The 26,152-nt window shown below is 45.5% G+C and overlaps 2 protein-coding genes across 2 annotated transcripts; one reads left to right on the forward strand and one right to left on the reverse strand.

Annotated features, from left to right (window-relative positions):
• Positions 1 to 5,848: 5,848 nt before the first annotated feature.
• LOC100840483 (protein CUP-SHAPED COTYLEDON 1) lies at positions 5,849 to 8,398 on the forward strand. The gene is made up of 3 exons (XM_003580082.4): positions 5,849 to 6,407; positions 7,294 to 7,559; positions 7,704 to 8,398. The coding sequence occupies exons 1-3, from the start codon at positions 6,239 to 6,241 to the stop codon at positions 8,133 to 8,135; spliced, it is 867 nt and encodes a 288-aa protein (XP_003580130.1). The 5' UTR covers positions 5,849 to 6,238; the 3' UTR covers positions 8,136 to 8,398.
• A 7,120-nt stretch (positions 8,399 to 15,518) lies between these two features.
• Positions 15,519 to 18,354, reverse strand: LOC104581396. Its single transcript, XM_010228893.1, has 3 exons — positions 18,221 to 18,354; positions 17,878 to 18,010; positions 15,519 to 15,596 (listed from the first exon to the last, which is right to left on the reverse strand). Exons 1-3 carry the CDS (start codon positions 18,352 to 18,354, stop codon positions 15,519 to 15,521), a joined length of 345 nt encoding a protein of 114 aa, XP_010227195.1.
• Between the last annotated feature and the right edge of the window lie 7,798 nt (positions 18,355 to 26,152).

Here is a 26,152-nt window from a genome sequence, read left to right on the forward strand (position 1 = left end):
CCAGGTGCAATGCACCGATAATTACCTGCAACCATTTTGCCCATCTGATCGACCGATGCTAGGCCATTAGTTCGACAGCATTTGGCAGACAGGGGGTCCGTGTGGGTTGTTCCCTCCCAGCTGTGATGAGACCTGATCTGAATTGTCGGGTGAATCGATCGAGCTTGCTAGCTGCCGCTGCCAAGCCCTCGTAGCTCCACAGCGAAAATGTCGTGGGAGGAGGTAGGTGTCCAGTTTTGCTGTCAGATAAGCCCCCCCTGAAACCAATATCAGATTTCAGATGAAACAGAGTTCTGGGGGATGCCAATTGGTAGCTGCTGATGGGATGTCTCGTGCGCGCGTTTACCATAAAGCTAGGCTGCTCTTAGAAGAAGATAGTGGTAGATTAATGTAGGCTTTGATTGGCCCTGACGGGTGTCGATCGATTTAACTGCCGGTCACAAGGTTCAGGGGCAGGATTTAGAGACGAAGGTATCTGGACGGACTGAAAAGCTTCAAGGGACTAGATTTGGTTTACGTCTTTGAGATGATTCCTTGACAATCTGAAGTATTTTCAATTCAGATCAGAGGAGGTTAAATTAGCGTGCGAGCTACTAGCATAGTAACATATCTAGAGATCGGAAGTCAAAAGCCTGAGGCCTACCTAAGTGTTCATGACATGATCATGATGGGAAATACAATTTTAGAAATGACATGCAGAAATGATCGAACCGTATATTTCCATGTGCGTGCATGCATTTAGTCACATATACATGAATGAAGTTTAATTTCCATATGCACTTCTTTCGAAGAACATGGTTATTCACTCGACTTCATTAATGAAACCAAAAGAAAGAACGGAGCCAAGGAAAACTCTCCGCAAAATCAAGAAACAGTTTGCAGTAATAAGTGAATTAAGACATTTTAAGCAATTTAATTCTTCACAAATTTCCGCCTGCCTCATTCATGTTAGTTATACATATGTGCTACCTAAAATTTCTTACCTCACTTGTCATTTCTTATCCAATATGCCTACATACTTCATTCTCGCTAATTCTATATATTTCATGAATATTGCTCCAATTCTTTCAACTTGATATTTCATACCAATGAAAGGTCAAGAATGACTATGTTCAATTCACTTGTATTGATAGGCAATGTCGATCTAATATGGTCCTATGCAATGTACATGTCCATTTTTCTTTTAACAAATTCAATTATTTTTGCATCGACGACCTTTCAAATATGAGCTACCCATATAAGTTAATTTCGACATATTATAACACCGTTTTGAAAAATCCTAACTACCATTGTATTTTCCATTTATATTTAGAGACAACAAACTAATTATCCATATATGGATGTGTGCATCAGATGATGCAGAAGCCGGAGTTATTCTCCTTTTCGAAAGAAAAAAAAACTAATTATCCATGTGTTGTCATGGGTTACAATATTTTATTACGTAAGTCTATGCATTTTTTATGGTTAGGCGTTGGCTAGGGTTACCTCCGGTTCGTTTGGGCCGGTGCAAGCTTTGCACGACTATTGCAGTGAGGGCTTTGTTGGTGGTCATTTGCGGTGAAATCGGAGCCGCCAGCTCAGGAGTGATGTGTGATGACGATGACCCTTGGGACAACCTGAACGATCATCTTCTTCTATTCAGCTCATGTGGAGAGAGTGCGGGTAGCCAGGTCGTTTTGTGTTGCCTTGCTACGGTCATGCTCGACGGCACAATGAGCGTTGTAACGGTTTTTTACTTGGCACAATGAGCGTTGCTCCATGACGGCACAATTCTCTTTTGCTTAACTAATGGATCGAGACTTGGGTGTCCGGTTTCAAAAAAGAAAAGCAAAAGCAAATCGACGAGATGGTGAACGGACGCAGGGTGCTGGCGCTCCACGGTGCTAGTTCCTCACTAGCAAAAACTTAACGGAATGATACAGATGGAACTAAATACCTTTTCCAGTGACGTGTAGCAAATAAGCCTCACTGGCACGGAGAGAAAGATTCTCTAGATTGGAGGCGCAAATGAGATATTACGTCGAAATTTTAGGTGCTACTCAAGCGAACTATACGGAAGCTCTCGGAAATCACGATCCAGCGATCGCTAGCACGCACAGTCAGGAAACGTAGACAAGGCGGCAAACCACAATCGGACACCTAGGCAGGGCCCCCCGAGATGACGCAGGGGTTTCTTCGCCTTCCGGTTTCCGAGATGGATATTGTGAGCAGGCCAGGGGGAAAAACGGTTGCCGCAAGGAAGAGCGCACGGAGAGCCGTGACTCCATGGGCAAAAAAAGGGCCGCGCTCTTATCCTACATGGCGGATCAGGATTATTCAGGGCTCCCCCGGAGTTGAGTCGATGCCGGTATCATTCATGAGGCTCGATCGATCCAGATGGCACCACGTCGTGTGGCCCTCCCAATCATGGAGCTAGCTTAGCTTAGCTAGTTCCCGGACCTGCCAATAATTTAGGGCGCATAATTTGTGCGTGTTGTTGCTTCCACCGTGTTCGATCGATCTCCTCCCCTTCCGTTGTTGTGGTTCTGCTGGCTGGCTGGCCTGGTCGATCGAGCAACCGCGGGCAGGCATCCATCATTTTCCCCTGTGCTGCGCAACGCACGCGCGCGCGCCCCCTTTGCCGTGATGCATGCAGATCGGACTAGAGGACAAAGGCGTCGCTGATGGCATGCCCCCGAGCGGATAGGGATGCGAGCTTTGTCCCCGGTCATTCGCTTGGCATGCTCATGGCCTGAAATTTTTGCTTCTGTTAACCGATCGTCTCCTGGGCTCCTGGCTGGGGGGGATGGATATGCTCTCTTGTCCGGACCTGTGCTTCCTTTTGGACGTTTCGTGATAATTAACGAATGGCTTATACAAGTAACCAAACTTGCTTATATTTCTTAAATATAAGTCGGAATTAGTAACTCTGTTTTACGTACTATACAGACATTTCACGCGCTATATCGAGGTTAAACTTTAAATTTTGCACAGGTTCAAGACACGCACTCTTGTACTCGGCTAGTTTTTTGTTTTGTTTGATCTGACTTGATAAGCCCCCATGGCCCATGCTATGTTCTATGGTTGATTACCAATATCCTAAATTAACTCATGTGTACCCTTACGGCCGGGGACACGTGTAATGTGAAACTATATTTTGAGGACTTTGTTTTTCTAAATGTGAAACTAACATTTGGAGGGAATCAGATTTGACAGCTTTCACATTCTGCATCAATGTAGGCCAACATATACACATCATCTACTATTGGTCGGTGTGTGATGGCATTCTTTTTCACTACATAATTTTAGTTCCTAGTAATAGAGATAATTAATATACTAGATGATCATTTTGTGAACATTATAATAGCTCGGGGGTTTTGTAATTAGTTTTGTTAATTTGATCAAATATTACCTTATGCTACGTGAGTCCATCTCCTGATTTAGTGGGATGACAATTAAAATCCCTTCTTATTTTCTTTTCCGCTAACTATTACAAGCTCGCGATTTATACTACTACGGTAACACTTTTTTTACCCTAGACATACGAACAAACGTAGTTCTCTTAACATTTACGATTTATTGTTTCTTGTTTATACATTACTTTTCTAGCCTTTTGGTGCTGTTGAGATGAAAAAAGATATAAAATGATACAATCATGTGCATGCGGTGTGAAAGAATAGTTAATTAGTACCGAGTATAAAGGGGTTCGATGAACAAGATGTGGAAAATGCAAGGGGTTCGATGAACAAGATGTGGCACCTGACAGGCGGGGGACCCACATGTAAGAAATAATGTCAAATCGTTGTTTTGGACGATGTGAGATAATTAGACACAAAACCTGTGGTTCTGCGGACAAATTAGCAAAAATGGTGTCTTGTTGAGAAGACTGACTCAGAATTTATGGTTCTCTAAAATTTACTCTTAAAAAAATGTCAGGTATCAGAACACATCAGCTAACAAAGAGAAAAACAAAATTTCCGGAATAGTTTGTTCTGATTTTATCCAGGCATGGTACTGATACCGATCTTGTGCAAGTTGACCAAAGTTCGCTCGTCTAGCTAGTGGGCCCTCTATTATTAGCCGGATGGATCGATCGACTAGACGACCACACATGCATGCGTGGACCCGGATCGATCAGATCATACTTTATGTCTGATTGTTTCCGTTGCACAAGCTTGGCGCCATAATTAGATTGTGAGCAGCACTTCTCCATCATTTTACGCTTTCTAAACTGCCAAGATTATCTGCTGACTTGGCCATGAAAAGACTATTTGTTGACTGAATGCAGATGCTGGAGGACCAGGGGGTCATATATCGCCGAACAGGTACATGTGCATCCCCCATCGCCAAGCAGACACCGAGACCATTTCCTATACTTCCATAGCGAGGGTGCTTTCGCCGTGCACTGGCCTGCTTCCTCGACATTTTGGCCCACAACGAGGAGCAATGTTACTGTGTGTCAAGGCACATTTGTGAGAGACGTACCTTATTGGCATGCGTCCCAAGCTAATTCTGCTCTTCCGAAGATCACCGACCGCATCCACAGAATTTCTCGGCGGAGATTGGCTGGCCGCAGAGACTCGGGACGTCGCCGCCAACTTCAACCAGGCTGGCAACAGCCCGGCCCCTTGCATCGAGAGTCCGGCGACTTGCTTGGGAGCCCCTGGATGCCGATTAATTAATCAGTTTGATTTTTTTCAAAAAAATTAATCAGCTTGATTTAAGTTTATCCACACACCGTTCACACATATATCGACCCCTGAACAAGGACACAAACTAATCATGTCGTACGAAAACAGACACACCATCAAACATGTACAAGAACTCGATTAATTACTCGAACCATCAACGGGGCCCCGCCTGTCATTAGCACAACCGAATTGATTTCGATACGAGAGGTCTTTTCGTGCCATCGTTAATAAGAGTGGTACGTGTCCATCGTTATACGTAGCCTAGCTACGCGTACGTACTACTGCGCCTACAATTAATGAATCCCTGCCTAATAATGAACTCACGTAGTACTACAACAGCGGTCTACGATTGCATCATCTCGGTGTGCACATCTCATAGCCCCCGATTCATGATCGATTCCCGCAGCCCCGGCCCCACCCGTAGTACACTGCACAACTGCATTATTTATGTCTTGACAAAAAAGCTTGTACACCCCCTCACGCCCTCGCTCGATCGCGCGCACATACAGACGCCGTCACGTCGCCGTCGGCATCCCCTAATCATGCGTGATCTAACAACCTTAAAAGGACCGTTTCGTTTCTTTTCCCCCACATTAATTCCCTTTTCCCATTCCTTCCCCGCGGAAGGCAGCGGCATAGAGTCATAGACCGACTGACCCAACACCAACAGGAAAAAGAAACCTGGGCAGATCGGCCCGTGTCCCCTGTACTAGTAGTCTAGTACTGAAGAATTATCCCTTCGATCTGTAGTCACACACATCTTTACGATTTTTATTAACCGTGTAATATTATTTTAAGTTGGGAGTACTTGAATGAAAAGCAACGACAGAAAAGGAATCGATTTCCTCGTGTAGAGAAAGAACGACACTAAGCTAGAGTTATGACCGGTCGGGCGCCACGCGGAAGCGTCCCATGCCATGACTTGCTGGCGATGGAAACGAAGGAAATGGGTTAGCTTGCGAGGTTGGGCCTCCTAGCTAGCTCCTGGATGGACGGACGGATCGGATCGATCGCCAGGCGCGCAGTTCTTGTGCCACAAGCATGGCAACAACATGTCGACGGGTGCGTGCGTTAAGAATCTTCCACATCAGCTAGCTAAGCTAGGTGGCTAGCTAGCCCACACGGGCCGGGCGCCTTGATCGGGGAGATAGAGACGCCGCTGCTTGCGCTTGCCACTCTCGGCAGAGCTAGCTGGCTAGGGCACTGGCGCAGCTTTCTCTCTCTCTCTCTCTCCGACCACTGTTCCGTGACACGATATGGATATACCGAGTTGTCTGCCTGCCTTCGGCCGCTTCTCGATCGATCTCGCCTGATATCAATCCGGCTATAAAAAGGGCCCGATCCAAGTCACCCGCCCCCGCCCACTCTGTTAACACACAGCCTTTTGCTTGTTCCGTCCCCGTGGTCAAGAGCTTAGAGTTAGCTACAGCTAAATTTATTGCGGGCAAACTAGCTAGCTGCTTTGTCTGCCTGGTTGCCCAGGAGGATATATATATATTTGTTGCTCGGCCGTGATCGATCTGATCTGACCAGCAGGTGGTTGCGTAGTACAAGCTAGATCGGGAGGGATGGGATTGAGGGAGATAGAATCCACATTGCCGCCGGGGTTCAGGTTCTACCCGAGCGACCAGGAGCTGGTGTGCCACTACCTGTACAAGAAGGTCACCAACGAGCGCGCCTCGCAGGGGACGCTCGTCGAAGTCGACCTCCACGCGCGCGAGCCATGGGAGCTTCCTGGTGAGTCATTTAGTTCACGTTGATGTGTATGCTTGCTCAGCTAGCTCCTATATATTGGTGGTCGTCTCTCTTTCTCTGGATTTCATCGCTCTTGCCATGTTTGCGCCGTTGGTTTAGCATATTGATCGATTTCAGGATTTATATCGATGCTAGCTGATTTATTGCTACTAGCCTGTAAGTGAGCATCGAGCCAGCCAATTAAGTGCTTATGAAAAGAGAAACATGGCCTTCGTACCTTCAAGATATCCAACACAGTTTCTTCTCAAAGAAGAAGAAGATATCCAACAGTTTTATCTCGGTTCCCCGCGTCGGTTCGTAGCTCCCGCTAGCCTTGTGATGATAATAAGATTACTCGATGATGGAAGAGCTTTTTATTTACCAGGAGCCTCGGCATCAAGTCATCAACCCGGTCATGATAATGAACACGAAAATAATTTCCCGATCGAAGAATCTTAATTAAAGAGCCAAATTCCCCGTTAGTTAATGCCTCATGCATACAATCATTATTAATCATTTATGGAATAATTAGCACGCCATAATCTCTTCCAATAATGCACCAACAGATCGATCCGGAACGCCAAGTGTTGCACCCGTGGCAATCTTGGTGACGTCCTTCAGTCCTGTCCATGTCTTTGCAACGTCACATGCGTAACAGTTTACACTTCAAGTTCCGGTTTCCCCGTAGAAAAAAAGCAGTCTCGCTTTCCGTTAATCGATCAGTTTAAACTTTTCGTATACGTCCGCGCATCATCGGGCATATGGCATCTTCTTGTTACGACTTACGAGGGTCTATCACTCAGCATGCATATCTGTGAGTATTGTACTTTCTTCAGTTTTCACTGACGCTGTTAGTTCCGGTTCTATGTGCGTGCTTTGGGGGGTGCAGATGTGGCGAAGCTGACGGCCAGCGAGTGGTACTTCTTCAGCTTCAGGGACCGCAAGTACGCGACGGGGTCGCGCACGAACCGCGCCACCAAGACCGGCTACTGGAAGGCCACCGGGAAGGACCGCGAGGTGCGCAACCCGTCCACGCGTGCCGTAGTCGGCATGAGGAAGACGCTGGTCTTCTACCAGGGCCGCGCCCCCAACGGCACCAAGACCAGCTGGGTCATGCACGAGTTCCGCCTCGACACGCCACACTTGCCTCCAAGAGTACGTACCCCTACCTAGCTAGCACTACTAATTATCACTTGACATCATCAGTATTCAGTACTCTTCAGCTTGGCTCCTCTTTTCAGTCTTTTGCATCGGCAATATTTCCTTGCTAATTCGGATGGACGTCACTTTGATCTCCAGGAGGACTGGGTGCTCTGCAGGGTGTTCGAGAAGCAAAAAGGGGACGGCGAGCAAGATAACATCAGCGCCTCCTCTCCGGCTTTCGCCGGCTCGTCGCAGGCAGCTGCTGCGCAGGAGCCGCACCAGCCCATGCTGGACACGAGCAACGATCAGATCATGGGCTCGGCCATGGGCTTCGTGCCGCGGCAGGACCAGGAGGAAGTCTGTGGCTCGAATTACCCGTTGCTGAACGCGGCGATGTGGCAGCAATACAGTTCGGTCCTCGACACGTTCCCGCTTCAGGAAGAGATTATGGTCGGAAGCTCGCCGATGATGGGGTTAGGGGCCGCCAGATCAGGAGCCGGAGACGACTGCGGGTTCCTCTTCGACTCGGGATTCGATGACGTGGCGAACTTTGGGGCCGGCATGAGGTTCCCGCAAGGGTGGAGCTAGGTTTGATATGATGCCGATTGTGCATATGCATGGGGTGATCATTGTGCATTGTGAAAGGAAATGATGATTGGATTTAGTTAATTCCATTGGTACTGTAGTCTGTCGTAGGTAGTGTGAGGTTTAAATTAATTAGATTGGAAAAAAAATAGTGCATGTGTGCGCATGTTTGCATGAGATGGTAACTCATATGTAAATTAATACAGCTCAGTTCAAATTTCATTACATGATTCTTGCAAAAGATGTATACTTACCTTATGTTTATTTTATTTTTAACTGGAGATACTAATCCTCCGTGTCTATGAGTGACTATTTTTTGAGGCAATATGGGAGTGTCTATGATTTAGTGGGACTGCTCTTATCCAAAAAAAAAAGAAGTCAAACTACTCATAGCAATACGATCGAGATTTTTTTCCATCATTTTTCTTTTTCAGAAACACAGTACCAATACCGAAATTCAATCGAATAGTAATGGTAATCATTAAGGGTCATTTAGAAACCCAAATTCTAAGGGCATGTTTGGCTCGTGGCGGCAGTTTTTTTAAAGTAGGAGTAAGATCCGATTTCATTATTGAAATCAGCTGTTCAAACAAGTTCTTAGAAGTTCAAAAATGAAATGGAAAACGAACTGCCAGGCAAACCCCCTGGACAGCTAACTGCGAAAGTACCACATTACAGATCATTCTACAAGAATAAGAGACTCCAGATAACAACTCAAGGTTTCCGAGGAATGAGTTTTGTACTTCGTGGCGGCATTTTGCCAAACTTTGCCAATGTGTCGGCTCATCAGTTAGACCAGTGGTGTTGTGCCATGCATATGCCTCACTTTTTAGTAGCCTGTCCCACCTGTCATGGACTTGTGCCATTACCAAAATTTGACTAAGTTATAGGGAGTAGCAAACAATTTTTTCTGTGACAAAGCAATTGGCGATGAAGAAAACATGGCCTAAGGCCCTTAGAAATAGGGATATGATGCAAATGGGACCCGCTGATGTCTCGTTTCTAAGCAACTAGAGACTTGCTAGTTTAAAAAATTAGTTCAAAATTTGACTTAAGATTTGAAGGTTGACCTACAAGCGAGACATATATATGACTTACCAAAGACGGTCATAACCAATTTACCTCCATGCATGCATGCCAGTACTCCCTCTGTTTTTATTTATAAAACGTGTAAATTTTCAGACCGTTTTTCATAATGTAAGGCGCGGACGTAGCACCGGCCAAGCGAGCGTACGGTTGGAGAAAAATCACTAGACCGCTGCATGCGTGGAGGAAAGATCGGCACTTTCTTAGACTGCATGTATGCTTTCAGTTTCCCATGTGTGGAGCAGTTTCTTGCGCTGGACTAGTAGCAGGCAGTTGCTCTCGGTGCTGGCCGTATGCGTTGATATTGGTGCTGATAAATACACGCCTTACATTAAAAAACGAAGGGAGTATTTGATTTGCTTCCGTGTCATGTGTGCGGTTGTCATATTTCTTTTTCCTCCTGAATTTCCCAGTCCCCTGATACCAATGTCACAATGTGTAAGGGGTCCAAATGTACAATTATACATAGTACGAGCGTGAATGATATAAACTCTATATATGCATCCATTTCAAAACCCGCGAATGTCGGAAGTTAGCGAAGTCGATCCAAGTGTACATGAGGGCAGAGGTTGATCCGCGTCACCCGATTGTGCAATGATAGCCAATAGGGTACGTGCTGCTTGCAACTCCCAGTTAAGTTCGAACGGAAGCTTGGATTTTCCAGAGAGACAAACATGCATGTCAAGTGAGAATCAATTTGCTGGCTAGCTCGGAAATAGGCTATAGCTACTGCCATCGATCCATTTGCTAAGTCGTCTTCAGACGAAACCGGCATCGATCCAGGGGCTCCAGGCAATCATGCATCAGAATCTTGCATATTTTTATGTATATACGCAGAGCCAATATGCCTCATAATTCTCTCGGCAAGTTGTCATCTATACATGTATTGATTGTGTAGAAGACTGGCCAAATTGGCCAAAGGATATGGTCGAGATTGTGCAGTACTTCACATCGCAGGAGAAATGTGTATGCAGTAGCGTATCGGCTTTTGCGAGATCCACGTACGTCCTCTAACCTCCATACGCTTGATCGGACACGTCCTTGAGTGTCAAGGTACATGGATGACATACCCTCCTGGCCAACAAACTGTACGCCTAATTTAGACATGCGTCGTTACAGCTGAATAATGAAGCCTACTTTATTGGTTGTCAAGTGTCACCGGCATATAAATTGTACTAACGGCGTATAACTCGGATGGATCAAGAAGAAGCTCCATGATTTGATTTGAATATTTCACACTGATACAGAAAGTGACGTTTATGTTCACAGCCAGGCCGGCTACCGGGACCGTTCGGGGCTTCAGCTTTCAGGCCGTTTTGTTTCCCTGGCAGGCCCAAACATACTTTCTCTGCCCTTCCAGGCTATTGGTAGGCCGTGCCCGCGCATGGGCTTCGCTTCGCAGCAGGGCCACTTTCGCCTCGGGATCTCTTGGCTTCCTTCCCGGCCCGTTCCTCCGCGCCCCGTTGGCCCGAGCCTTCGCGGCAGGTGTCGCGCGGCGGACGGGCGAGCAGCGCCCACGATTTGGCCCCGACCATTGCTTTGCGGAGAAAAATCAAAATCAGGTTTTGATTTTTCAGCTGTGCATTTCCAAAGCAATGGTCGGGGCCGTGGGCAGGCGGCGAACGAGCAGCTCGCTCTCGACGTAACCCACGCACGGCGCGAAGCAGGTTTTGAACCTTGCGCATCCCGATCTACGCCACATGGCTCCATCCACACCGCGCATGTCACAAGGCGAAAAGCTTCGACTGACGCGAGGGTCCCAGTCCATGGTGCTGACGAGGCGGTGGAGGATTATTACGGGCAACTATGGATTCTTCGCCAGGTCCGTCCCCCCCAATCTAGGGTTTTAGCCCAGGGCTCCGCCGCCGCCGCCAACCTGGTCTGGATCCGACGCGATTTGTTCGCGGCGAAGTCCTTCACGGCCGATGACTGTTTTCCGGTGAGTGACGCTGATCGTTTCGCCCCCAAGCCACAATTATTCAGTTTCGCTAGAGATTTCTGGAGTAGAATTCACGGCAAGACGACCTTCGCTGATATCCTTCGAAAGTTGCCGATGGAGAGTGGTCGGGGTAACGGGCAGGGAGGTGGACGGGGGGGCGGTGGACACGGTTTTCAGAAGAAGGGCGGATTCCGTAATCCCTACCAATACAATCGCGCTCCGCAGAACCAGCAGCCTCCACAGAGTCAGGGACCTGAGAAAGGGCATGAGGAATCGCAAGGACAACAAGTGCAGACCTCTCAGAGCCAGTCGCAGATGCAAGCACAACAGCAACAACATGGAAAGGGGCTGCAGATGCAAGGTACATGACAGATTCAACCGATGCAGGTACAATATCCTCAGAATCAATTTCAGAATCGGCAACTGATGCAGATCCAGGCGCAATCGCAACAGCCTATAATGCAACCTATCGAATTTCAATATGGACAATCTCTACAACAACCTCTGCTAGGATTTGGACAGCAGTATGGACAACAGATGAATATGATGCAGCCGTTTCAGGGACAGGCAAATCCAGGACAGCAGTATACACAGCTCCCGCAGCCAGGCAGAGCAGCTTTGCTCAACCAATTCAGCATGCGCAGCAAGAGTTGATGGTACAGGCTCCACAGCAGCAGATACAACAATTGATGAACAATTCACAGCTTGGGCTTGGTCAGGGCATACAGGAAGTTAACAACCACCCTTTTCAACCTCAGTTTCAATAGGTACAGACACAACCCATACAATAGTTCCAACAACAGTAACAATAGATACAACAATCACACTTGCAGCAAGAACTTCAATCTCACCACAATCAAGGGATCACACAGGGCCAGCAGAGCTCTCAATAGTGGCTTAACATGAACAATTGTGGAGTCATAGCTGTCACACATGGAGATAGTTCTGTTAAGGTGCTTGAAGAATGCATGTCAGTAACATGGGATGCTACATGGCCATGGCAAGTTAGGCAGCTGGAGAAAAAGAGCTTTCTGGTGAGATTTCCTCCAACCAAGAAGGTTTCTGACCTAGTGGGTTTACCCTCCATCAATCTTAGAGAGGGTAGTGATTCTGAGAGAGTAACAATCAAGATTCTGCCATGGGATGGAGATCTGCTTGAAGTGGGAGAACTAACTGAAATATGGCTCCAGATCAGGGGCATACCCCCCAAGTGGGTGTCATGGAAAGTCATTACCCAAATCTCTAAATGTTTTGGATTGCTTTTAGATGCAGACTGGCATGAGATCTTCAAATCTCTCGATGAAACCATTAGAGTTAAATTGGCTGTTAGAAATCCTGCAAAAATTCCACCAGAAGAAAAAATTATATTTGCTGGAATTTACTGTGGAATGGGATGCAGTGGATATAGATAAGATCATGGGCTTAGAAGACAAAGATTACAATGGAGATGATGAATATGATGATGATAACATTATGGATGATGAGATCCTTGAGATGGAAAAGAATAGGGGTACTACTAACAAGAACTATGGGAAATCTGGCACTAAAACAAGTACTAGTGGCTCTGCATCTGCACCTCCAAAAACCACTCAAGTGTGCAGCTATCAAAACTTGGTTTGTGCAAACCTTATTGACTCTGATGATAATGATGAAGCACTTGGGTTTTGTGACAAAAAAAATAGACAGGAATTAGTTCCCACAGGAGAGACACAGAATCCAGTTCCTGATAACAACAATGGTGATGTGATCAATGATAAGGAGACATAATCTACTCTGTCAGCTACTGATATACAGGAAGTGCAAGTTCTCCAGCTTGATGTGGAAAACTTCCCCACACCTGCTGAAGCAAAAGTTAAGATGGGCAGAAGACACAAATGGGGGCCAGTGATAGCAACTAGACAGAGCAGCAGGATTATCCAGGATGGCAAAACAATCCTAAGCAGGGCACAAGAGATGGTGTCCCAGAAGAACCTAGAAAAACCATCCAACAAAGGTATGTTCAAAAACTCCTTTGCCAATATTTGTACTTCTAAGTTGGCTGAGAAAGCTAAAGAGATTAATGTTTGTCTAGGACATAACCCTACTATTATACATTCCCAAATTGACAAGCTTAAAAAATTGGAATATGATAGACTTGAGGCTCTAGCTGAAGAACAACCTGAGATTTTCTTGCCTACTGATATTGATGTTACTTTAGATGATTTGATGGAACAAAATGACAATGTGTGTACTGATTTTAACTTGAATTATGACTCACCTCCTGGTGGTTGTGAACATGGTAATGAACAGGATATTCATGTCTCATATAAACTTAGGAAGGACAGGAGCTATAGAACTAAGAGCTTATATAAACACGTCTCTGATGCAATTCATCATATGGAATGTTAGAGGTCTCAATGACCCAAAGAAAGTCAAACGTTTGTCTGAACTCCTTAGAGTTCATCATCCTGCTATAATTTCCTTATCAGAAACCAAGAAGATGGACTTTAGTCCATCCTTTTTGGAAACACTAGTTTGCTTTGGTGATTTTGTATGGCACCATATACCATCTGTTGGAACAGCTGGTGGAATCCTTTTAGGGATTGACTTAAACACCTTTGAGTTAATTAAGTGGGATCATGGAGCACATTTTGTCTCCTGTGATATTAAACAAAAGAATGATGGTTTTAAGTGGAGATTTGTGGCTATATATGGCTCTGCTTATGAAAATCTAAAACAAAACTTCTTAGATGAACTGGACACCACATGTACATCATGTAGTCTACCCATTTTAGTGGGAGGGGACTTCAACCTAATTAGACAAGCTTGTGAGAAGATTCAGGAAATATTAATCAAAATTGGGCTGACAAGTTCAACAATTGGATAAATTCTGCTTCATTGATGGAGATAAAAACTACCAATAGGCAGTACACTTGGTCTAACAATCAGGAAAACCCTATTATGGCAGGAATAGACAAGGTCTTCGTATCCACCTGTTGGGAGGCTCACTTCCCTGGTGCTATGCTTTCCACTCTTGTGAGGATTGGTAGTGACCATACTCCATTGTGGTTAGACTGTGGAGGTTTAAGTTCTCACACACAAAAAATCTTTAGATTTGAGAAATGGTGGCTGGGAGTGGAGGGTTGTGCTGAACTGATAATACAAAATTGGAATCAACCTTGCCCCTGCTCCAAAGCTATTGATGTGTGTCAATTTAAGATAAGAAGGTTAAGAAAATTTCTAAAAGGTTGGGGAATAAACATTGACGCAGAACAGAAAAAGTATAAAAAAATGCTTAATGGCTGAATATGACTGCTTGGATATCATGGATGAAACACAAAAATTACTGCCTGAGGAAATTTATATGATGAAGGCCATTAGGTCTGAACTGCAAAAAATATGGAATATGGAAGAGACTAAAGCGAGACAAAGAGCTAGGAAAAAAGATATCCTAGAAGGTGACAAGAATACAGCATATTTCCATGCCCTTGCTAATCAAAGGAGAAGAAAGAAAACAATTACTTCTTTAGAAGGTCCAAATGGTGTTGTTCATGACACACCTGCCATGCTACAAATAGCCATTAATTTCTATAAAAACCTTTTTGGTAAAGAGGATAGAATGGACATTAACTTGGATCCTGACTTTTGGGACCCTACAAACATTGTCACTGATGAGGAAAATGAACTTCTTGCTCAGCCCTTCTCTGAAGAGGAGATCAAGGAGGCTGTCTTTTCTTCATATGCTGATGGGGCCCCAGGGCCAGATGGATTTCCCTTTCTGTTTTATCAGAAGTTCTGGGAGTTGATTAAATTTGATTTGATTAATCTCTTCAGAGACTTTGATCAGAACACAGCTGACCTATTTAGACTCAACTTTGCTATCCTGACCTTGATACCCAAGGAGCCATATGCAATCTCTCTCAAAAAGTTCACAAACTGTAGTTTTAAATTTTTTGCTAAATCTTGCACGATCAAACTAGGATCTTGTGCCGACAGATTAATTGGATCAAACCAGACTGCTTTCATTAAAGGAAGATACATCCTGGATAGTGTCGTCACAGCTTATGAAATTATTCATGAAATTTATAACAATGAAGAGAAAGGCATCCTATTAAAACTAAATTATGAGAAAGCCTATGATAAAGTGAATTGGGACTTTTTAGAACATATGTTCATTCAAAGGGGCTTTAGTCCCAACTGGAGAAAAAAAGATGAAAACCCTGATTCATGGGGCATCTGTTGGAATTAGATTGAATGACTCTGAAAGTGAATACTTTTTGACTGGAAAAGGATTAAGACAAGGAGATCCCCTGTCCCCAATCCTATTTAACTTAGTAGCTGATGTCTTTACTAGAATGCTTTCCAAAGCTGCTCACAGATCTTTAATCTCTGGACTGTTGCCTGATTTCTGCCCTGGAGGTATCTTTAGTCTCCAGTATGCAGATGATACGCTTATCTTTCTGAAGAATGATACCATTGTGGCACAAAACTTGAAATGGATACTCACTCTGTTTGAACAAATCTGAGGCATGAAAATTAATTACCATAAGTCTGATTTGATTCCTATGAATTTAGATGAAGCTGAAACAAATTCCTTATCCCAAATTTTTGGATGTAAGAAAAGCTCCTTGCCTATTACTTACCTAGGAGTGCCTTTGCACCATAGTAAGCTCAGGAAAGAGGAGTTACAGCCTGTCATTGACAAGATCATTAAAAGAATTGCTGGATGGAGAGGAAAATTACTATCTTATGGTGGGAGGATTGTGCTCATTAGAGCATGCTTAGCCAGCATTCCCATATACCTTCTTTCCTTTATTAAATTTCCTAGCTGGGCCATCCATGCTACTAATACACAAATGGTACATTGCCTATGGGATAATATGAAGGGCATCACAAGTATCACCTGGCCAATTGGGAGATGATGGCCATGAAGAAAAACTTTGGTGGTTTAGGTATCCCCAATCTGAGAGATTTAAATGTAACCTTACTAGCCTCTTGGATACACAGATACAACCTAGACACTAACAGACTCTGGAAAAAAGTTATTGACTACAAATATGTAGAATCTGATCCAAACATTTTTGCATGTGTAGATAAGGATGGATCTAATTTTTGGAAAGGAATCATGTGGGCTAGTAGAGCTGCAAAACTTGGTTATTAGTGGATAGTTGGTGATGAAAAATCCATTAGGATTTGGGAAGACCAGTGGTTTGGGGGATCTAGCCTAGGTATCCAATTCTGGGATTTATATGCTATATGCAATGAACATATGGCCACTTTGGCTGAGGTTTGGGATGGAAGAGAGATTAAAGTTTCTTTTAGAAGAACTTTTGGTCCCAGACTACTTGAACAGTGGGATGCATTTTCACAAATTGTCTCAGCTGTGGTATTAACCACAAAGAGAGATCAAATGATGTGGAAATTAAACTCCTCTGGAATTTACACTTCTCAATCCCTATATGCAATAGTTAATTTTAGAGGAATTTCACCTGTATTTGTCCCAGCTCTATGGAACATACATATCCCACCTAGGGTGCACATGTTTCTATGGTTACTTAGTAACAACAGGATTCTCACTAGAGATAACTTGAGCAAGAGACAAGAAGTGCCTGATAAGACCTGCTTATTTTGCAATGAACCTGAATCTGTAACACACTTGTTCTTTGATTGTGTAGTAGCTAAACTACTCTGGTTTGAACTCACTGATATTATACACAAACCTGTGATAGCTTCTTATGAAAACATCCACTTACTGGCTCTGCAATAAAAGGAATGGAGTTACTAACATGATCACTTCTGCTATAGTATGGACATTATGAAAGTTTCGTAATGATCTTTTATTTGCTCGTCATGTATGGATGAACCTTCCTCGTAAGAGATCACTGCGCTTATTAAAGCTCTGACAACCGCTGTGCCTGAAACGCGACATCTTAATCTGGGACAAGTGCCTGATGCTACCGGAGACCAAGGCAACGGAAGCTCCCCGGCTGCACTGAGCAAGAAACGCCGCACTACGATTGCAGGCCCGGGAACTCCATCGGCGACTGAAACAAGGTCCATGATGAAGCTTTTCTGAAGCGCCAGATCTACTTCGGAGGGAGGCTCCTTTGTCATGTTTTGTTGATACTTGGCCTGTGTAGCCATGGTAATTATTTTTCCTTCGGAGGAAGGTTGTTCTGCAGTTTGGTTGTAATTCTGGAGCTTAACTGAAATTATTTGGGCTTCATTCCAGTTTTTGGGATGGAGCTGGGCAATAAAATGCCTTTCATCTAAAAAAACAACTGAAATGCAACAGTTAAATTGCATTGTAACAACTTGTTCCGGAAATCTGCATGATAATTCTGATGGGATCACTTTGTTGGCACAAGGGTTTTGCTGATTTGGTCCGCAACATAATGGATCTGGCCTCACAAACAGAGTTAAACGGGCCTGAACCGAAACCAATAAATCTGTTACAAAATCTGAGGAAGGATGGGACAAACCTTGTGTAGGAAGCTGACAGAGCTCTCCAATGGCAGCTTGGGCAGAATATTTGAACAGAGGTCCGAGCGACCACAGGCATTGAATGGCAATCTGGACAATGCCCATGTCTTCTGATAGTCGTAGCGTCAAGTCCATTTCAAAACATTTTTCTGGTATCATAGCCTCATGGCTACAAAAATAAAGAAACGCCAATACACCATACTCTTCGAGACGACATATGGGATATATTCGAAAGTGAAGGATTCGGTATTCTTGCACCATCACATACTCCAAATTCTGAACTTGGAGAAGTTGCGTGATGAGAGGGCTGAAAAACCTGTAGTGCGCAAGTGTACAACCAGACTCCACTTTGCTCATGAACTTGTCAGCCTTGTCAGCGCACCACTCAAATCTTAAAACAGTAGAGCGGCTGAGCTCGTCTTGGTTCATGCCCAAGAGAGACGAAACCCAACGTGCCGCAGCAAGAGTAATCTTCTTCGCAACGGGGAAGGATAATGATGAGGAAGAGGAGTGTGTTGTTGTTGATATTACCCATTGCTCGGCAACAATGTCGTCGTGGTCCTCCAGAGCCTGCCACTTGCAACTCAAGAGCTCATGTCACTGGCAGTAGACACGCTTTATGGCCCTTCGCTGATGCAGCAAGGATACATCGGTGATGAGCAGCTTGCTGGATCTCTCAAGTGCAAACTCCAGCTTGGAGTGCGCCCACTCCAGCCTCTCCAAGTTTTCCTCCATGGACGCCCTCTCCTCACGCTTGCCGAGCACGCGAGTGACTGCTCTGCTCAGTGCTCACCCCCTCCTGTACAACAGCCGTCACCATGTTTCTAGAGAAAAAAACAGCCGTTACCACGATCCCCGCCGCCGTGGAGACAATTGATTGTTCCATACCTGATGTAAATTAAGAAATTTTGATACCCAAGTGCTGGCAGGATCAAGACAGGGAGGAACTGATCCACGTGGTGTGACGTGTGTAACATCCCGAAATTCAAACTTTTACATGTGCATTGCATCCATGAGCATCATGCCACAGTTACATATTTGAATTCAAATTTTGAATCTCAAAAGGTCCTTAAAAGATTTTGTTTACACTCATTTGAGCCTTGGATTTTTAAAACAATAGGGTTTATGCATAAAAGGGGTTTATTGCATATATAAGCTATCCCATAATTTTTGGATAATTATTTGGAGTTGAAAAATTATTTTATTTAAATGGATATATAGCCCTAAAAGCATTGATAGGACAAATTTATCTTTATATATTTTATTTTGAAGAGAAACTACTTCCAAAAGTTGTATCTTGGTAGAACATGATTTTACAAATTTTCTGGAATTTGTTTGGGTCAATTTGGAGTTCAAAATCAAAAGATACAAAAGAAAAAAAAAGGAAAAAGAAAAGAAGAAAAAAAAGGGCGGGGAAAGGAAACCGGACCGACCCAACTGGGCCGGCCCAGTCCCGCGCGCGCCCGAGCCCAAGCAGGCCGCAGCCCAGCCCAGCACGCCCGCCAGGCCGTAGCCCCGTGCCACGCCCGCCGCCGCGAGACACTGACAGGCGGGGCCCGCCTGTCAGGTCCGTCTTCCCCGGACGGCAGGCCCCGCCGGTCACGACAAAATCTCTGCGGGCGCCATCGCCGGGATCGCTTTCCTCCGTGTTCCCCGCGACATTCCCCGCGCGTCGGTTTAAAGCCCTGAGCCCCCTCTCTCATTCCCCCTTTTCCCCACGTTCGATTACGCGCCGGCTAGTCCCCGATTGCTCGCCGAAGTTTCGTCCCGTCGCCGCCGTCCTCGCGAAACCGCCGCCACTCCGGTGAGTTCTTCGCCCGTCGGCCGCCTGTATCTCCCTCTTCTCTCCCGTGCGCACATGGTGACGCGGTCAGATCCGTTTTGGGATGATCGCAGGTCACCGACCGCCGCCCGTGCTCGCCGCCGACCGCCGTCCGCCCGACCCCGCGCCGTCCGCCTCCATCCGCCCGAGTCCGAGCCGCCCCGGCCGTCCGCGAGCCCGACCGCGCTGCCCGTCTCGCGCCCCCGAGACGCCCGCGCGCCCCGCGCGCCCCGCGCCGCGCCTTCCTGTGACTTCCCCGAGCCGCCCGCGACGCCGGAGCACCCCGCGCCGCCTCGCCCGTGCCCGCGCCGCCGTCTCCCCCAACTCCGGCAGCCCGCGCCGCCAGGTAAACCCTAGAACTCCCCTCGTCCGTCCGATCTAGATCGATGGCTAGGATTAGATCACTTATAAAACGAACCGGTACGCACTGTGGAGCGTCCGATCTTTATAAGTTAGATCTAACGGCTCAGATTTATTTATAAACCGAACCGGTATCGTCCAATAATAATGCGCCACGTAGCACCCGGTTTTTTAAAATAAAAAAGTAATTTTAATCCCCCGGAATTAATAAAAGGCACTTTTGCAGATAGGCCCCTGTAATTTCAAATGATCATAACTTTAAATCTGTCTGGCCAAATTTAGTGATCCACACCTTTTTGGAATCCTTAGGAAGTGTAGAATCTTTTGGCACTGTCCAATTTCAAATTTGAATATTTGAATCACATTCAAATTACAGATTAGAGTTTTATGCCATTTAAATCATAACTAATTATTTAGAAGTCCTTTTTGAATGAAACCAGTGCCCAAAATTTTGTTTTAATGTCCTCTGTCCAATAGGGCGGAGAAATAAATATTTTGAATTAAATTGTTTTGCAGATGCAAATAAAACCTCATTTTAGGATTTAAACCCTAGCTTTGCTTTTGCTTAAAAACCCTAATTACGTGTGTTTAATTCTCAAGACATTGGATCAGCAGATCACCCAAATAAAATAAACCAAACTCATGTCACATGTTTTGCATTGCATCATGACATACATATTCTTTTGCTTGTATGGTGTGTTTATGTAGGTGTATGTTTGCCTGATTGTATAGTTTTCTCGGAGAGCGAACTGTGTGACTGTGAAGAGTGCCTGAATACCAACTACTATCAAGGCAAGTTCACTTTGATCATTCACCTATTACTTTATTATGCACTAGATTTTATTAGTTGCATTGTTAGGATTATTATTGTATCTATGCTAGCTTTGATCTGTCCTACTAGTATAGGATACTTTTGTCATGACCCTCACCACCAATTGCCATGGTAGTAGTAAAATGCTATGCTATGATAATATACGAGGGTGGTATTATTACAAATGTGATACTATTGAATTACAATATGATTTTCCTAGTGTATGGCAAAACAAGTAATTCAATGAACCGTCCTGGGTGGGCTGCTTTGAGTTTTCGGATGTCGTGACGTTAGGTCCATTTCTATGGGGCCCGCTGAGTCGTCTCTCCGTGTGATTCGGGAGCGTCCATGGTCGCCTCCCCGTGCGATTCGGGGAGCGCCTGCGTCACAATGTGGGATGCCACCCGGGATAACCAGAGACTGGACTAGTTTCCTGTTTAGTAGCTTCCAGTAGAACCACATGGTAATATGGGCTCTGCCAGGATGGATGTAAGACATATGATCCTGGATCCGAGGGATTGTGCAGATGTAGCCGTGTAGGTGGGAACGTAGGTCCCTCAGGTGGTCTAGGTGATTATGGTCTGAAAATTCCTGTAATCGATGCCGTTGCTACTCTACCCTGAGGACAGCAAGGGATTAATACGTCGATTTCTGTGGGTAAAGTGTACCACCTCTCGAGAGTGTCAAACTAAGTACTTAGCCATGTCCCCGATTACGGACAATTATGAGCAACTAGATATTGGGGCTGTAAGGAAGGTCTCACTCATTCCAATTTCCTAATAAAATGGATGGTTTGAACTGGGTAGGAGCATTGATGTTTCTACTCAATGTGCCTAGGTTAATAGGAGCATGGGTGTTTCTACCCTGTGTCCAATAGTGATAAAACTATTTAATGAAATGATAGAATGTTACATTGATGCTTTTATGCAATTAGGCAAACCCCACCTAGCCAAATACTGCATATAATTGACAGGATCTGTTATAACCTTTTTGTGAACTTGCCAATACATTCAATGTATTGACCCCCTAGTGGCTGCAACGTCTAAATGTTGCAGGTGAACCAGGTGAAGAGTGAGGTACGAATTGTTAGGGTTGCGAGTTTACATTCCAACATGTTTCGACTGTGGAGTTGTTATGGTGCTCCTACATCTTCTGCTTTTCGCTGCAAGATTTTATCTTCTTCCGAGTTAACCCACGAGGTTATGCAATATGTAAGGTTCTGGATCAATGCGATGTAATATACTTTTGACCTTTGTATCTTGATATTACATTTTGAAACTGTGTGTGCTAGCGAGTCGATCCAGGGACTAGCACTGTAAGCACAGAGATCGAACCCTAGTAAGAGGGAGGATCGCTTCAACGTGTCTCACTCACCTCCTAATTAAATCATGAACGCCCTTCTCGAGCACGTAGCAGCAGAATCGATCTTGGCTCTCGGGGAGTATGGATGATGAAGACGATGGATGGAGCGAGAGTGTAATGCAGTGCTCTGGCCCTTGGATAGGCCGTGAAAAGGAGATGGTAAAAGACTGGAGGGCTGGGCAAGGACATTTTCTTATCTTTTCTCCCCGCCTTCCCCGCTGTTTCCCACCCACCTGGCACCTTCCTCGTTTGTTTCCACCCACGTGAAAAGGGGAGCCTTCCTCCCACAGCTTCATCTCCAAGGACGACTTTCCAAGTCACGGCCGGGGCATGGGACCGAATTGCTGGCCAAGAGCATCTCCAGCCGTCCCCGATACGGCGTCCGGCCTCCTATTTTTTGTTTGAGGTCTAGCCGGTTTCTTTATACCAAATTTATCAAATATTACAAATTGAAATAAGCACATCTTTAACAATATATTAAATTGGAGTTGGTGGTGATGGTATGGGCGTCGCCGTACGTCCTCACCCCACCCCTTCTCACGAGTCGCAATCCGATCCGATCTCCATCGAGCTAGCCCGCACGAGGGCTTCTTCCCCTTCGTAGCCCGCAACAACCAACAAGGCTCCCACTCCTACGTATCCCCTCATGGCTCATCTCCTCACCCAAATCCTCCTCCTCCGCATCTGCTCATCTTCCTCCCCATGCCACTGCTGCACCTGCACCTCCTCCACCCGCGCCACGCCAACGACCCTGCAGCCGTCACCCAGGAGTTCCTCCACCCGCGCGCGCCAGGGACCCTGCGGCCGCCGCTAGAAACTCCTTGGCGGACGTCCGTACGTCCTCGCGGAGTGTGCCACTATGCCCACCCCGAAAGGAAACACGGCCTGATTACGTGATCAATGGGATATCGGAATTAAACGATTGAACAATGGAATTAGTCTCCAATTTTAGCGGGACTTTCCTTAGCCTCCCCCCTCTCTTCTCTCTCCACCGTCACACTCTCAATATGATGCATCTCCCCATCTTCAACTCAAGACGGCGCCCACCATGGAGGGCAGATGCAACGTGAAGGAGCTGTCCGCTGCCCATCTCCTCCGGCCGCCCCCATGTCCCCCCCCAGACGCTGCCCATCCCCATCCCGTCCCTAGACTCCACCCATCTCCATCCCCTTCCCAACCGCCGCTCCAATCGTCCCTTGCCAAAGCCACCGCCCTTCTCCTTCCTTTTCTCCGGCCGCCGCCTATCTCCTTACCATCCGCACATCCTGCTTCTCCTCCACCTGGAGTCGCCTGCCGTCTCATCCCTCTCTCCTCTCCCCCCAGGAGCCGCCTCCCGTCTCGTCCCTCTGTACGACGAGCCGCCTCCCATCGTAATTGAAGGCTATTTTTTTTGCTTCTCTTTCTGTACACAGCATGACAACAGCAATGGCTTGGCTTTTTTTATTTTTTATTTTTTTTTGTAAAAATTGGCCATGAGGATGGAATGGCTTTTGATATTGAACATAATCATCAAGATACATGCACACGTTGTGAAAATTTCGTTTGATACATGTACAACAAAGTAAAAGCTTCATAATCATATAAATATACAATTTCAATTTTTTCCCATCGAAACTGGAATTGGAACTGGTGTCACACTTGGATTCTACAAGCCGATTCAATGTGCATCCATATAAGAAAAACAGAATTTAGGTCCAATTATGTTTTCTAGGAATATTGGTATTCATCTCAATTCAACATCTACATCCAAACGAAGCTTAAGAGATTGGTCAATACTTGACCCATATAAGACGCCTAGCCCAGCGGACATAAAAACTCAGAAGTCACAAACAAAGAGTACGCACACACAAAGTAGACCTGTGATTTCGGCATTTTGGCAGGCACATATTCTTGAGTCTAGACGCTACATAGAGACAGGCCTACCAGCCGACGGATCGCCAAGAGGCCTGTAAAGTCCATAAGATCGTATACAAATTTTTTTTTAAATGAAACCACCCGCATTAGATCACATTTTAACTCTTAATTTGGTGGTGCTGCAGTTATTTTATTTTTTGTATTCCTATTTTATTTTCCGTAGCAACGCACGGGCTTTTGACTAGTTATTTAATACGTTGAAGCGTTCCCTTAGCTGCTCTCCATGGTGTCTTGTGTCCTGGACCTGGTGTTTGTTTTGGGGGAACTTTCTGCTTGGGCTTTCTAAGGGTGAATCGTGCATCACCGTGAGGAGACTCCCAATTCATCTAATACTTAGTTAGCTCAGGTTGACGGATGAAAGAACTGATTGCATTGGTGACTGCCATCTCCTCCACTTGCAGTAGGCTAATTCCATCCATATATTCCTCATGTTCACCAATTAACTCCAACACATGCGTATCTCTTTTCATCTTGCGAAAATAATGGGGACGAAATTGAGCAGACACATCTAGAAGCGGCCAATCATTCACAGCATTTCTGTCAGCTTCATAAGGTGAGCTTTGGCGGTTGTGCTGGTCCACGACCACAAAAGATATACACCATTGGAATCTCATTGCAATAACTTGTTCTGGAAATCTGCATGATAATTCTCATGGGATCACATGGTTTGCACAAGCCTTTTACCAATTCGAGTATCCAAAAGAGATGGGTTCGATTTGCTAGCATTATCACATACTCCACTTTCTCACCTCGGAGAAGTTGCGGGATGAGAGGGCAGAAAAACCTGTAGCGCGCAAGTGTACAACAAGAATCCACTTTGCTCATGAACTTATCAGACTCGTTAGCGCGCCGCTCAAATCTTCGAACAACAGAGCAACTCAGCTTGTCTTCGTTCATGCCATCTCCTCCACTTGCAGTAGGCTAATTCCATCCATATATTCCTCATGTTCACCAATTAACTCCATCGCATGCGTATCTCTTTTCATCTTGCGAAAATAATGGGGGCGAAATTGAGCAGACACATCTAGAAGCGGCCAATCATTCGCAGCATTTCTGTCAGCTTCATAAGGTGAGCTTTGGCGGTTGTGCTGGTCCACGACCACAAAAGATATACACCATTGGAATCTCATTGCAATAACTTGTTCTGGAAATCTGCATGATAATTCTCATGGGATCACATGGTTTGCACAAGCCTTTTACCAATTCGAGTATCCAAAAGTGATGGGTTCGATTTGCTAGCGTTATCACATACTCTACTTTCTCACCTCGGAGAAGTTGCGGGATGAGAGGGCAGAAAAACCTGTAGCGCGCAAGTGTACAACAAGAATCCACTTTGCTCATGAACTTATCAGACTTGTTAGCGCGCCGCTCAAATCTTCGAACAGCAGAGCGGCTCAGCTTGTCTTCGTTCATGCACAAGAAAGACGAGACCCAACGTCCAACAGCAAGAGTAATCTTCTTCGCAACAGGGAAGGATAATGCTGAGGAGGAAGAGGAATCTGTTGTTGTTGATATTACCCCTTGCTCGGCAACAACAGTGTCGTCGTCCAGAGCCTGTCGCTTGCAACTCAAGAGCTCATCGCACTGATGGTAGGCACGCTTGATGGCCCTCTGTCGACTGAGCAAAGACTCGTCGGTCATGGGTAGTTTGATGGATCTCTCGAGCGCCGACTTCATCTTGGAGTGCGCCCACTCCAGCCTCTCCAAGTTTTCCTCCATGGACGCCCTCTCCTCACGCTTGCCGAGCACGTGCGTGACTACTCTGCTCAACCCCTCTTGTACAACAATCGTTACCACAATCCCCACCGCCATGGAGCCGATCGATTGGTCCATCTCTGATGCAAAGAAATTGAAGAACATGGATTAAATTTCACTTGGACTCGTATTGGAGTGCCGAAAAACAGAGAAAACTAATCCGTTTGGCGTGTCTCACCTCCTCCTAATTAAATCGTGAGGGTGTGTGTGAGGTTGCACAATCAATCTTGCGGAAAAAAAGGTATGGATGAAGATGATGGAGGGAGTATAATGTGCAAGACTCCGCTCAGGTATTAGTAGCCTGCGAGCAGGAGATGGAGAAACAATGAAGGTAATAAGTATAATATATCACTCTTGACTTGTAAGCACATCACTTAGCTCGTTGTCCTCCCTGTCATCCTAATCAACTGTGTGAGGTCACCTTTAATTCTTAACTTGTGGCCAGCCTGCTGCTGCCGAGGGCTGCGAGTCCCCATCGGTCACAAACAGTCCCTGATTAATTTGTTTAG

This window comes from Brachypodium distachyon, chromosome 5 (genome assembly GCF_000005505.3).
Source record: "Brachypodium distachyon strain Bd21 chromosome 5, Brachypodium_distachyon_v3.0, whole genome shotgun sequence".
Classification (NCBI taxonomy): domain Eukaryota; kingdom Viridiplantae; phylum Streptophyta; class Magnoliopsida; order Poales; family Poaceae; genus Brachypodium; species Brachypodium distachyon.

What these genes read in the sequence shown, in the direction of transcription:
- LOC100840483 (XM_003580082.4), top strand. Translation starts at nt 6,239, where the DNA reads ATGGGATTGAGGGAGATAGAATCCACATTGCCGCCGGGGTTCAGGTTC. An exon ending in CGAGCCATGGGAGCTTCCTG is followed by an intron (nt 6,408 to 7,293) that starts GTGAGTCATTTA and finishes TGGGGGGTGCAG; the next exon opens with ATGTGGCGAAGCTGACGGCC. An exon ending in CGCCACACTTGCCTCCAAGA is followed by an intron (nt 7,560 to 7,703) that starts GTACGTACCCCT and finishes TTTGATCTCCAG; the next exon opens with GAGGACTGGGTGCTCTGCAG.
- LOC104581396 (XM_010228893.1), bottom strand. Translation starts at nt 18,354, where the DNA reads ATGGAGGAAAACTTGGAGAGGCTGGAGTGGGCGCACTCCAAGCTGGAG. An exon ending in ATAAAGCGTGTCTACTGCCA is followed by an intron (nt 18,011 to 18,220) that starts GTGACATGAGCT and finishes TACTGTTTTAAG; the next exon opens with ATTTGAGTGGTGCGCTGACA. An exon ending in AGAATTTGGAGTATGTGATG is followed by an intron (nt 15,597 to 17,877) that starts GTGCAAGAATAC and finishes ATCATTCTTCAG; the next exon opens with AAAGATAAGCGTATCATCTG.